Genomic DNA, 13,481 nt, shown 5'->3' with positions numbered 1-13,481 from the left:
ATAAATTAATTACTCGGAGAATTGACTGACTATTTGTTGTCCATCTGTATATTACTAGGTAGGTAGACTCGACATTCCAGTACAGGGTAAGCTGCCCCACTCTGAATAGCGGCGTCGATTCCGAGGTTAGCTCAAAATTTCGACATTCAACACCACCAACTCTTTGGCCCGTTGTATCTATTTCATCAGCAGCAGCAGCAGTCTATCAAGCGCTGTGTGCTGACGACCACAATGAACACAATGTTCTCTTCAATCACGCGCCTCGCGCGCCCGGTCTTGACCAAGTCTCTGGCTCAATCGCCCAGGTACGGCCCTCGATTTATCTATATCAAAAACTATGGCTGACCTCATCAGGACATTCACAACCCTCGTCCCTCTCCGACCTTCCCTAACTCCTATGAACGGCGCAATCCGAAGATCCGTTCTACCATCAAGCTTCACTCCTTCGACGGCCGCCTCAGCTGATATCGTGCCCTCAAGCGCCATCACAGCACACCCCGCGATGGGCGATATGCAAATTCGCTGCGGACCTCGAAACACCATGAACGGACACACCAGACTCGTGCAGAAGCGTAGACATGGCTTCCTAGTCCGTAAGCGAAGCAAGACGGGCAGGAGGATTCTCCTCAGGAGAAAGATCAAGGGCCGAAGGAACATTGCCCAGTAGGTTATGACTGCTGAGACATTTAGGAGGATGGATGACACGTCAATGAAGCCGCAGCGGCATATGTACGATACGAGAAAGGGGTAGAGGGCGGCGGTTATGGGGGGATTCAGATGTCTCTCAGCCACCCTCGTGTGATATGAAATCTGTACAAAGACTACCAAGAACAAAAGATCTTGCACTATGGATGATTTCTCGGCGTGATGCCAAACTCAGACATGGAAAGCTGAAGTTTAAACAGGGGTATATCATGCAAAAAGAATTACGAACAGCCAGTTCCAGACTGCACATGAGCGTCATTGGGGTCGGCAATCTGGGGTCGACGTCGAGTTTGGAAGGAGGTCGAGAAAGATCGATGCTTGGAAAAGCGCCAAGCTGTCAAACTCGATGCACCTGACTCCGGAGGTGTTCTCAAACGAGAAAGAGAGATATTATGTACTGTAACTATGTCTAGTTCCGATAGATGAATGCAGCACTGGTTCGGGTTTGGCTCACCAACCGGAACTAGGTAGTCAACACCATCACGACGCGGGGGAAATAACGTTCAACCCCGCATCGAGAACGGTGACAATCACAGGCTTCTAGTCAGGACGAGAAATGTGCATTTGGGTGTTCTGTGTTCCTCGGTTTGTTTTTTCTAGTGTGACCACCTGCAGGTCTTGGGGTTGTCGATCATCAGGTACAAAGTGCTACGTAGGTAGGTACAGTAGGTAGTAAGCGAGAGTATCCGTACATAACTTGGTAACTAACTTAGCGACAAGGCGAATGAATCGGATAGAATCAAGATGCCTGTACAGGGTACCATTGGAGCGCATTTAATTAGTTAGTATTCAAGAACTTATAATCATGTTTTCACTTGACATTGGTAAAATAGTTCAGACCTTAAGAGCCTGGCTACTGGTCAACGGTGCAGCTCATATATAGCCATTATCTCTGTCCCTTGTAGAGTCAAGATGATAACAACAGAGTGTGTGACATCGGCCCGCCTTGCATCGAGAGAGCAATAAGATGGTGTGCAGACTTATGAAAGGGGTAGGTGTCAAGGAAATCAAATGTCAATCAGCTGAAACTACCTAGCATTGCTTCTGTAAAAGAAAGAATAGATATAAAAATAGTTGATGTGAATTTACTATGTAATGATGTATTGTTGCGACATACAGACGGGTTCAAGCGAGATGTATCTTGGTCATTATTTGATGGGTTAGGTATTCTTTTCATCGACTCGGTAATTATTCCCATTCCCCAGATATCGGCACTTATTCCTAGGTACTCCAGATTTCATATCACATCTATCTATCTAGTTAGTTATCTATGTACAGTCCCAATCTAGTCGAGTATCCCGTTCAAAACAGGTTTTTCTCACGAACCAACCGCAGCCTAACAAAAAGTCCCTTGTCTTTCTGCAATAAACGCTGACACCCCCTGGCTTTTTAGGACTCACGATGCAGCCGTTGCGATAATTAATTGACAATTATCCGCACATTGATGCATAGTTACTTGGCGGTCAGGTCAGGCCAGGCCAGGCCAGGCTGAAGCAGGGTTAAACCGAAAGGGCTGCAGCATACCCATTGGGTCATTTACTTGTCGATCGTGGTGAAAAGAATGCAAGTGATAAGTACCTACCTACCTAGGTAGTCAGGTAGTTACTAAGTTACAAGTCGCTTTATGAAAGATGGTTGGTCGAAACTGTCAATATGGATGGCTTGGCTTGGGCGGCAAATCGGTCTTAACTCTATAGCATGTACTATAATTGGCCTCTTGATCACAGTGACACCAAAGTGGTAGTCTCAGACTATGGACCAACCACTTTTCTCCTTCACGTCTAAACTGATTTGATCACCAGACTCGAATATTTTTTCTCTCTTCTTTTATGCCCCTAGGATCATACATACAACAGAGAGAGAGTCCCTTTCCCAACATTTTGATAGCCCTTGTCCTTCTCCTCCCAGGATGTAACAGAAGCTGAAAGGGTACCCCTGTAATCCACCTTTACCCACCATCTTTTCCATCTGCATCGGTGCATCCCATCACGACCCTCACGTGGTCCGAGATCGTCGTTACCCGTATTGGAAGCTCACTCCGGCCCCAACGAGAGATTGGACCAAGGAAAAATAACTTGGAGACCTCTCTAAAAGCAGTTGGTCATTTGTTACTAGGATGTGTAGTTGATAATGCGGGGTGACAGGCCCTCAATCCAGCACCCACCATACCATCATGGGCACTGACTGTATGTACTGCCGGAGCTCATCATTTCGTTTTTGGGCCCTGCCCTGGCGTCTACTTGACCGACTGACCTTGCCAAGATGGATGGCATGAAGGATAGTGGTTAGGCTGGGCGGGTATTGTGATGAGAGGAAGCGAGAGACTAGGTAGTTAGAAGCAAAGACAAAAAAGATATATAGCCTGTCGCATCCTCCTTGAATATCATGTTCTTGTAAGTCGGGACATCAGGGCCAGCTTCAGTATTCAGTACTCTTTCTGAGGGGATTGCACCTTGTCACAGCTTGTCTGTCTGTCACTTTATACTCACCCTTGGACCACGTTCTCTGTCCGTCAAGATGCATCTCCTATCACTCCTCTCAGTTGTCACCCTTGCGGTAGCCAGCCCTCTGAGCGTTGAAGATTACGCCAAGGCTCTCGATGAAAGAGGTAAAACGACTCTCTGTTCCTACAACGAATCCTGTACTCACAGAGTCTGTAGCTGTTTCCGTCTCCACCAACGACTTTGGTAACTTCAGGTTCTACATCCAGCACGGTGCCGCAGCATACTGTAACTCTGAAGCCGCAGCTGGTGCAAAGATCACCTGCGAAGGAAACGGTTGTCCAACTGTCCAGTCCAATGGTGCCACCATCGTGGCATCCTTCCTGTAAGTCCAACACATCACAAACGCTACCAACTCGAAACTTACAGATCTCTTTATAGTGGCTCAAAGACTGGTATTGGTGGCTACGTCGCGACCGACTCTGCACGCAAGGAAATCGTCCTCTCGGTCCGCGGTAGCATCAACATTCGCAACTGGCTTACCAACCTCGACTTCGACCAGGATGACTGCAGCTTGACCTCCGGCTGTGGCGTACACGGAGGTTTCCAGAGAGCCTGGAATGAGATCTCGGCCGCAGCAACCGCTGCCGTCGCAAAGGCTCGCAAGGCGAACCCTTCGTTCAAGGTCGTTGCCACGGGTCACTCGCTGGGTGGTGCTGTAGCCACACTAGCAGGTGCCAATCTACGAGTTGGCGGTACACCGGTTGACATCTACACCTATGGCTCACCCCGAGTTGGAAACACCCAACTCGCTGCCTTCATCTCGAACCAGGCTGGTGGAGAGTTCCGCGTTACAAACGCCAAAGACCCCGTGCCTCGTCTTCCCCCTCTGGTTTTTGGATACCGACACACATCCCCCGAGTACTGGCTGTCTGGAAGTGGAGGTAACAAGGTTGACTACACCATCAATGATGTCAAGGTCTGTGAGGGTGCTGCCAACCTTCAGTGCAACGGTGGAACACTTGGATTGGATATCGACGCCCATCTCCACTACTTCCAGGAGACCGATGCTTGCTCTGGTTCCGGTATCGCATGGAGAAGATACAGGAGTGCTAAGCGTGAGAGCATCTCAGAGAGGGCTACCATGACTGATGCCGAGCTGGAGAAGAAGCTTAACAACTATGTTGAGATGGATAAGGAGTACGTCAAGACTCATGCCAACCGCTCATCATAGGATCATATTTACACAGTAACGATATAATTATAATAATAAAAATTCTGGATATCATTCTGATGCAAGCATGGCGAAGAAAATGTCATTAACTATGTGAATATAACATGCCCATCCTTACGCCATGCAATGAATCTTGCCCGTTGAGACAAAACACTCAGTCATGTACTACAAACTCCAAAACACCGAATGACCTCTGGCGTCTTTGGCACAGCACGAAATCAATCATTCAGACCCCTCCACAACCATGCCCTGCGCATTGGGAACGCCCACGAGAATGACACCGCGAGGCACACGAACACTCTTCACCTTCATGCACCCAAAGACATTGACTTCCCGGATATTAGGGCAAGCTCGGAAGATAGAACCCAAGACAAAATCCGTCACCTCCTCACAGAAACTGATCTCCAGTTCTTTCAGCTCGGGGTATTGGGTATTCTCGTTGAAGACCTCTTCAAAAGCCTCTCGAGAAATATGCCGACACGCATGGATGTTGAGGTACCGAAGTTGACGGCCAGAGTGAGCCATCAATGCTTTGAAGCCATCGCTACAAAGACCAATATTGTCAGGGTTTTCTCGAGGCCTACTCGCGTCCACCTGCCGACACTTTTGGAGGTCCACAAAGCGCAGTGGAGGGTTGTCCCAGTTGGTGAACAATTCAACAAATCCAAAATCAGTCATGGTCTCACAATCAGTGATGCGCAACTTGACAAGCGACCGACAGTTGTCATGAATGGCTCGCAACACGGCATCGTCGATACTGGGCACAATTTTGAGTGACAAAGTCTGAAGGTTGGCACCGATACTCCGGATGATTTTGACGTAAGCATCAGATCGTGTCTTGTGCAGCAGCTGAAGTCCAAGATGTTCCAAGGATGCCAACTCCGCAATCGTCTTCACACCGTCATTGGTGAGCTTTTGGTTGTTCTCAACCTTGAGTCGTTTCAAGTTGGGGCAGTGATCTCTCAGCATGGCTATACTGTCATCACCAAAATGGTTATCGGTATAGTATACTTGAACCCCCTTCAACGACTGGCCCTTGGCTTGCATGAACTCATGCCACTTCTCTTCACTCAAAAGATTCGCCCCATGAAGATAAAAGGTCTCCAACGCAGTGTCACGGGTCAATAAGTAGTCCATGACCTCGTCCTTGAACTGAATGCCACATCGAATTTTGAGGTGTCGAAGTTGTGGGGCGACTTGAAAGATCGACATGTAGTCAGACTCGGTGATTTTTGAGCCGTCGTAGATGTGGACAGCTTCGGTGTTTGGTTGGACAAAAAGGGGTAGAGTCTCGGAATTCAGCAATCGGCGCTTGGAAAACATTCGTGCAACTTTGTCAACGAGATGATCTGGAAGATCTCCGAGACTATCTGCCAGATCAACATTCTTAGCCAGGGTCTGGACACAAAGAGTAGCTAAGCTCTTGGTACCGACATCGCCATCTAGAATTCGACTTTGAATCGCACGACGTCTGCCAACACCACCAACGGCAGCCTGCTTCTTGGCCTTCTTCTTTGGTGCACCTTGTCGTTCCTTGGCTATCTCCCTCCCACAAGGAGAACACAACAGCCCACCATTAGGTCCAGCGACCGAGTAGGGCGTGACAGTGAATCGTTTATCGCAAATTTCACAGTTTTCCATCTGTCCGGGCAGAGGACCGCTACCCTCTTCCATGATGGCACGGGCAATCTCGTCGTCCGATTCGTCGGTGTTCTTCTTGCGCTTCCTGAAAGCCTTGCTCTCCTTGATTTTGGCGAGCTTCTTCTGCTCCTCCAGCTTCCGCTTTGAAGAGGCTTCATTTTCGTCGTTCCGGCCTGCACGACGTCCAGATCTGGCGCCGGTTGCAGAAGATTCACCATTTCCATTCGCTTCTTCTTCTACTGACTCCTCAGCTGCAGCTTGTCGCCGGCGAGCATCGGCAGTGGATCGAATTTCCGCAGCAGAAATGTTGTGCGACTGAGATATGGTTAGTATACTCTTGATTCTATCATGGCAGTGAACTCACAGCCAGGAAATCCGTCAGAGCTGATTGACTATTACAAAGTTAGTGTATACAGTTTAGTTGGCCATGATGAGACTTACGGCCCATAGACAGCACGAGCAGGTCGACCGTTCCCATTTTGCCCATTCTGGTTTTGGGCGTTCTGGTTGTTGCTCCTTGATCGCGCCCTGCAGATATGATAAGCTTATCGCCACCTAGAGTAGTGACGTTGATGAGGGAAACACACATGGTTGACGAATAGAGCGATGCGCCTTGTAAAATGAAAGATTTGCTCAGGGAAATGTTCCTTGAGCTTTTGCGACAACGACAAGGATGCAAATACCAGCAGAAAAGGAAAGGTTCAGCTTGAAAAGGAGTCGGCGCAAAAAGTGTATTCATGCGACTCGAGCAGGTACAGTGGCGTTCCCGCTGCTGCCCCCCTCGCACGAGATTGACACCGTGTCACGTGATGAAAAACGCCTTCCCGATGGACTTTTTTGGTGGCAAATCGAGGATCAGGTACGATGCACCCCAATCAGATCGACAATTTAGGCCCCCTTCCCCTGACACGTCCCTCAGGGTATCAGAAAAATTGACCATTGAACGCAAAAGAGACGAAATCATTAGGTCACTTTATGCTCCTTAGCGTATAGTTCTTCGACTATTTATTTTTATACCCCAAGACTTAGAAGGCCATTTTTTCTACTACCTAGGTACCCATCAGCACGTGCCTTCGCGTAGCGGGGTGTTCTCCCGACACTGTGAACCGTGAATCGTGAATTATAGTGAACCGGCGACTGGCGTTTGTAGGTTCCTTTGAACGGCTAGGAAGGTAAGTACGCCCCCCAAAAAGGAGCAGGTGGCGACTTGCCTTAAACTTCCATCTCACTTTTTCTTCCCTTTTGTCTTTGTTTTATTTTCGTTCATCTGATCTTTAAAGACTTTTTCCTTGATACATTTCCGTCAATTGCAATTGCTTGTTCTTCACTGTTTGTTTGCTGTTGCCCGCAGTGACTTCCGTTTGTCACTTGTCTTATTAGTACCCATTCACGGTCACTCCCCATCACTGCATTACACCTGCCTTCTAACAGGCAAGGGTTCCCGCAACTGCCGCCCTTTGCCATCGTCAGCAGGCTTGCAGTTTGTGATTTCACTTACTCAATCGAAGGAACTAAATCTCAAAAGAATTATTCCTTACGTCTCTATCATCGTGCAGCTATCGATCTCTCTTGAACCCCTGCACGGGCTGACATCATGGCTCGCGGTCGCCCTTCGACTCGGGGTACTCCCAAGACCTCTTCGACGACAGATGGTGAGCGTCTCGTTAATCGAATGATTTGAAAACACTAACAATAATTAGTCTCTAGGGAGCCATCTATTGCTTCTGGCCGAATGACCCGTTCAGCTGCAACAAGAAGTCAAGCTGCTTCATCTACATCAACTCCGGCCCCAGAAGTCCAGGCGGCTTCAGGGTCACGACCAAGAGGCCGCCCCAGAAAGAGTGTTGCTGCTGTTGATGCATCCCCTTCTGTACAGTCACCCGCTCCTGATGTTGTCCCTGCTAGACGGCGTGGACGTCCAAGTAAGATTCCTGCCGCTGAAAGCGAGTCAGTGTCGTCAGTGCCCACCCCCAAGGATGGCGACTCGGAGAGCGATTATTCAACTCCAGCTTCGAGCAAAGTGCCCACCCCAGCCGCAGGAGGCAACATTAAAATTGAGGTTGTGATTCCTGCTCCTTCTACCTCACTTGCTCCCGATCGTGAAAGGGAGCTGCGCAACAGTGCCTATTCGATGAAGGCAAGGGGTAAGGGTAAATCAAGAATGATCGCAGATTCCGACGAAGACGACGACGATCTTCTTGACGATTCCCGGGACGCACAGGTAGCCCGTCGTCTTCAGCAAGAAGAGTTCAAGAAACCACCAACCATTCCTTCGCCAACTCTTCCCTTTCGCCGTAGTGGCAGGTCATCTTTGTCTACTACTATGCCTGCCCAAACTTCAGTGAAGCGAGAACGGGCGTTGACTGACACGGCCGCCAAAAGAGGCCGCCCACCAAAGAAGCAGAGAGTTGTCCCTGACTCTGACGATCAAGACATCGACATGGATGCTGAAATCGCTGCCGCAGCAGTGCTAGACTCGGACGACCTCTCGTCACTGAGCTCATTCGGGGACGAGGAATTTTCCGAGAACAATGGGAGTGATGAGGATGGAGGGGAGTATGTCTCCAGTGATGACGAGCCGCTCAGATCTCGAAAGTCGAAGGGAAAACTCCCTGCACGCACCGTTGCGACTGCAGCATCTCGTGGGAATGGTGTTGCCACTACAGTGCCGCCCTCTGATACGACAACGGCGCTGGATCAAGGCCCCTCGGGTGATGAACTCGATGCTTTGGAAAACGGGTTGGAGTGGGTAGAACCATCTGGCTCTGATAACATCACATCTGCCATTGACACCGGTACTAGTGATACTGATGGAGATGATACCAGAGCCAATGTTGCTGATATCTCTCGGAGTCGACGAGGTTTCCGCTCCGTCCCAGGTCGAAGGGGGCGCCTCGTTAGGGAACGAGAGCGTTTGGAAAAGAACCATCCTGAGATCATAACACTGTGGCGAGACTTAGAGGACAGGGCTGTCGTCAAGGCCGGAAAAGCAGTCCAGCCTCAAAACATCTCGCGCCAACTCAAGCCGTTTCAGCTTGAAGGTTTAGCTTGGATGATGGAGATGGAGAAAGGAGATTGGAAGGGTGGATTGCTTGGCGACGAAATGGGTCTGGGCAAGACTATTCAGGCCGTATCTCTGATAATGTCGGATTACCCTGCAAAGCTCCCGTCGCTGGTGCTTGTGCCCCCTGTTGCTTTGATGCAATGGCAATCGGAGATCAAGTCATACACGGACGGTACCTTGAAGACTTTTGTGTACCATGGCACGAATCAAAAGACCAAAGGAATAACCGTCAGTCAGCTCAAGAAATTCGACGTAATCATGATGTCGTACAACAGTCTCGAATCCATCTACCGCAAGCAAGAGAAGGGATTCAAGCGCAAGGATGGGATCTACAAGGAGAAGAGTGTCATTCACGCCATCAACTTTCACCGAGTCATTTTAGATGAGGCACACTGCATCAAAACACGAACCACCATGACTGCCAAAGCATGCTTTGCTCTCAAGACCAGCTTCCGATGGTGCCTGACTGGCACGCCTCTCCAGAACCGAATCGGCGAATTCTTCTCTCTAATTCGCTTCCTAAACATCGCCCCCTTTGCGTCTTATCTATGCAAGCAGTGTCCTTGCTCGACGCTTGAATGGTCTATGGATGAACATAACCGTTGCTCCGGTTGTAAGCATGCAGGCATGCAGCATGTTTCGGTTTTCAACCAAGAGCTTTTGAACCCCATTCAGAAATACGGCAACCGTGGACCCGGCAAAAGGGCTCTCGAACGTTTACGGCTGATGACGGATCGCATCATGTTGCGTCGACTGAAGAAGGACCACACCAATTCTATGGAACTGCCTGTCAAAGAAATTTATGTTGATCGTCAGTTTTTCGGCGAAGTTGAAAATGATTTTGCCAATAGCATCATGACTAATGGTCAGCGCAAGTTTGATACCTATGTTGCACAGGGTGTTCTGCTCAACAACTATGCCAACATCTTTGGTCTCATCATGCAAATGCGACAAGTTGCCGATCATCCCGACTTGCTCTTGAAGAAGAACGCTGAAGGAGGACAGAATGTCTTAGTCTGCTGCATTTGCGACGAGCCGGCTGAAGACACGGTGCGCAGTAGGTGCAAGCATGACTTTTGCCGAGCCTGTGTCGGTAGCTACGTCCGCTCGACTGATGAGCCTGACTGCCCTCGATGCCATATTCCCCTGTCTATTGATCTGGAACAGCCGGAAATTGAACAGGACGAGAACCTTGTCAAGAAGAACTCGATCATCAACCGAATCAAGATGGAGAATTGGACTTCTTCATCCAAGATCGAACTTCTCGTTCACGAGCTACACAAGCTTCGTTCTGACAATGCCTCGCACAAATCAATCATCTTCTCCCAGTTTACAACTATGTTGCAGCTCATTGAGTGGCGTCTACGCCGAGCTGGTATCACTACAGTGATGCTTGACGGTAGCATGACTCCTGCTCAGCGACAGGCTTCCATTGAACATTTTATGAATAACGTGGATGTTGAGTGCTTCCTCGTGTCACTCAAGGCAGGTGGTGTGGCGCTGAACCTAACCGAAGCTTCTCGAGTCTTCATTGTTGACCCGTAAGTTACTCGATTCCTTTCCCGCGATCTCGACTAAAAATATATATAGGTGGTGGAACCCGGCTGCCGAATGGCAGTCTGCCGATCGATGCCATCGTATCGGCCAGACTCGACCCTGCACGATTACCCGCCTTTGCATTGAAGATTCGGTTGAGAGCCGAATGGTGCTGATCCAAGAGAAGAAGACCAACATGATTCATTCTACTGTCAACGCCGACGACAAGGCTATGGAATCGCTTACCCCAGAGGATATGCAGTTCCTTTTCCGTGGTTCTTAAACGAACCGGAATATTTTGAAAGTACATTTTGAAAGGTGCATTTGAAATGCGATGTATTACTTTGCCCTCCACGGCTAATCCCTATCACGTTCCATAGGCAGAAGCATGTACATAGTGGCACCGTGGCCTAGGGCAAACGAGATCAGATATGGAGTAAGGAGTTAGGCGCCAGCACTGCGGGCTGTGTAACAGTATGGGATTAGTCCATTTCGTTATCCTTAGGAATGTGCGTATCTGCTCCGTTAGTTATGAACCAATAAATGTCTTGAATCAAGAAGCACTCTTCTCGTGAAGTTTTGTCAATCATATCTGGCTCCCAAGTGTACACATGGGTGGAAAATCAGGACGAATCACTATTGCAATAATTTTCAAGAAGGACATTATGTTAGGATTGAAAATATGTCCAACACATCTATCTAGTTCTTTTCTTGTCTTTTTTAAGTGCTCTCACGCGAACAGGCATGCTGAAGTTCCCACCGATTCTGGTGGATCCCAAACCATATGGATAAAAAGATTCTCCAAAGAGAAAAACGAAAGAAACATGTTTGGCTAGACAGTCAGGCCTAGCAAGATTTCTGACCTTGGGAGATCACAGTCCGAGAAGGGCCTTGGCACCGGGCTCGCTGCAGACATAGATGACGTCGTGAGCGTTGGAGAAGCCGTTGAACTGAGTGGCAGAGCACTTGGTGTATGCGCCCATGTCCTCAAAGTAAAGCCAGTCACCGACGTCAAGAATGGGATCGAAACGAGTGCTATCAGTGATGCGATCGATACCATCACAGGTAGGACCCCAGATGGAGTACTCAAAGCCCTCGCCGACAGGAGTGGGTTTGGCGGCGGCAGTCTCGAAGAGGGTCTTGCCAGAAGCGCGGAGGATCTTGGCAGTGGGCTGTTGGTGGTCAAACATGATGTTGGAGAAGTTTCCATAAACACCGTCGTTGACGTAGAGCATGTAACCCTTTCCATCGAGAGTAGGGTCCTCGACGGTGCGGCGAGCGATGATGTTGCAGGCGATGGTGAAAGCGGTAGCAACATAGTAGCGACCAGGCTCGGCGATGATCTCGACGCCGCTGTGAGGCGGGAAGAATTCATCGAGAGCGCCACGGAGGACGTTGGCCATAGCCTCAAAGGTTTCGCCACAGAAGCCACCACCAACGTCAAGGGTGCGCATGGCAAATCCAAAGTCGCGTGCCTGTTGGAAAACGGTGTGGGCGTCGCGAACGGCCTTGTAGAAGGCGAGAGGGTCGGAGGCACCAGAGCCAACGTGGAAGCTAACGCCGACAACGTTGAGACCAAGATCCTTGGCCAGGGCGAGGAGACCCTCGGTGGTGTCCATGGCAGCACCAAACTTCATGCTGAAGCGGCACAGAGACTCGCTGTCGTCGGTCATGATGCGGAGGAAGAGCTCGGCTCCTGGGTAGAGCTTGGCGATCTTGTAGAGCTCGTCGGCATTGTCAAAAGTCATCTGCTTGACGCCCACAGACTTGACGTATCGGACGTACGAGTTAGTCTTGCAGGGTTGGGCGTAGATGATGCGGTCGGGGCTGAGGCCTGAAGCTAGAACCTGCTCAATCTCGGTCTTGGAGGCGCAATCGAAGCCGGTGCCGAGCTCAGATAGAAGCTTGATGATCTGAGGATCGGGGTTGCACTTGACGGCTGATAGATGTGTCAGTGACTGTGGGAGAAGACATGTCACACAAAAGGTATATGCTTACCATAGAAGGGTCGGACTCGAGGGAGATTCTTCTTCCAGCGGAGATGCTGGCGGTAGACCTCGCCGAGGTCGGCAACGAAGAATGTATCTTCGTCGCCAGGCTCACACATCTCATGGTCAATGGCCTCCACGCGCTGGTGGAGAGCTTGGCCAATGAGTTGCTTTGGGGTAATCACGTCATGTTGCTCAATAGATTCCCGGAAAATGGGTTTCTTTAATGCGATATGAGGGTGATTAACATTGTGGTTGTAAGTGTCGAGGACAGCCGTTGCCATAACCATATCCCAAACAGTTGCGGGGGTTTGTTTTGGGAGTTTTTGACGAGGGATTGAGTCCGGAGACTGATTGATTTCTTGTGTGAGTGTGGTAGTGTAGAAAAAGGATCAACCGATGATTCGGATGATGTTAGGGTGGTCGGGAACGGTAATGAACTGATCCCTCGGTGATTTGGCGAGGCCTCCTCGACTCTTCCTCGGCGAGAGGAAGAACCTCTAAGTACCTCCTATGCGGCAGCTGGCGGGTGTCGAAGAACGACGGGGGAGGATAGTCGGGTCTTGGATGGTACAAGACAGAGAAATCGAGAAGCTTATCGTCGAGCAGCAATAGCAGCGGGAGGAGGGATCGCGTTGATAATGTGTGAGGGCTTGCAGAGGCTGAAATCTTTGTCACTGACGAAACTCACGGCCGGAGGAGCCGTAGTGAAGATGGTGCCTTTTAAAGACCAAAGGCGGGTCGAGTTTCGGGTAAAGGTGTTGAGCAGCTGGGGAGACTTGCTCAAACGAAGACGGTCCTTTTGTTGATACCAACGGGTTGGTACTGTTTTAGCTGTTGTAGAAAGTATAGGATTTGTTGTTGACACAGAG

The 13,481-nt window shown here is 49.6% G+C and overlaps 5 protein-coding genes across 5 annotated transcripts; 3 read left to right on the top strand and 2 right to left on the bottom strand.

Annotated features, from left to right (window-relative positions):
* Nucleotides 1-240: 240 nt before the first annotated feature.
* FPOAC1_008874 (uncharacterized protein) lies at nt 241-667 on the top strand (the record flags this gene model as incomplete). Its single annotated transcript, XM_044853308.1, has 2 exons — nt 241-305; nt 355-667. 2 exons carry the CDS (start codon nt 241-243, stop codon nt 665-667), a joined length of 378 nt encoding a protein of 125 aa, XP_044705978.1.
* A 2,555-nt stretch (nt 668-3,222) lies between these two features.
* FPOAC1_008873 (uncharacterized protein) lies at nt 3,223-4,380 on the top strand (the record flags this gene model as incomplete). Its single annotated transcript, XM_044853307.1, has 3 exons — nt 3,223-3,313; nt 3,366-3,531; nt 3,588-4,380. The coding sequence occupies 3 exons, from the start codon at nt 3,223-3,225 to the stop codon at nt 4,378-4,380; spliced, it is 1,050 nt and encodes a 349-aa protein (XP_044705977.1).
* A 222-nt stretch (nt 4,381-4,602) lies between these two features.
* On the bottom strand, nt 4,603-6,760 carry FPOAC1_008872 (uncharacterized protein; the record flags this gene model as incomplete). The annotated part of the gene is made up of 4 exons (XM_044853306.1): nt 4,603-6,336; nt 6,386-6,413; nt 6,463-6,549; nt 6,609-6,760. 4 exons carry the CDS (start codon nt 6,758-6,760, stop codon nt 4,603-4,605), a joined length of 2,001 nt encoding a protein of 666 aa, XP_044705976.1.
* Nucleotides 6,761-7,615: 855 nt separating this feature from the next.
* FPOAC1_008871 (uncharacterized protein) lies at nt 7,616-10,904 on the top strand (the record flags this gene model as incomplete). Its single annotated transcript, XM_044853305.1, has 3 exons — nt 7,616-7,673; nt 7,722-10,626; nt 10,676-10,904. 3 exons carry the CDS (start codon nt 7,616-7,618, stop codon nt 10,902-10,904), a joined length of 3,192 nt encoding a protein of 1,063 aa, XP_044705975.1.
* Nucleotides 10,905-11,493: 589 nt separating this feature from the next.
* On the bottom strand, nt 11,494-12,893 carry SPE1 (Ornithine decarboxylase; the record flags this gene model as incomplete). The annotated part of the gene is made up of 2 exons (XM_044853304.1): nt 11,494-12,560; nt 12,620-12,893. 2 exons carry the CDS (start codon nt 12,891-12,893, stop codon nt 11,494-11,496), a joined length of 1,341 nt encoding a protein of 446 aa, XP_044705974.1.
* Nucleotides 12,894-13,481: the final 588 nt, after the last annotated feature.

Source organism: Fusarium poae, chromosome 3 (assembly GCF_019609905.1).
Source record: "Fusarium poae strain DAOMC 252244 chromosome 3, whole genome shotgun sequence".
NCBI lineage: Eukaryota > Fungi > Ascomycota > Sordariomycetes > Hypocreales > Nectriaceae > Fusarium > Fusarium poae.
The sequence above is the reverse complement of the archived record's forward strand: the minus strand, read 5'-3'. Positions and strand labels throughout refer to the sequence as shown.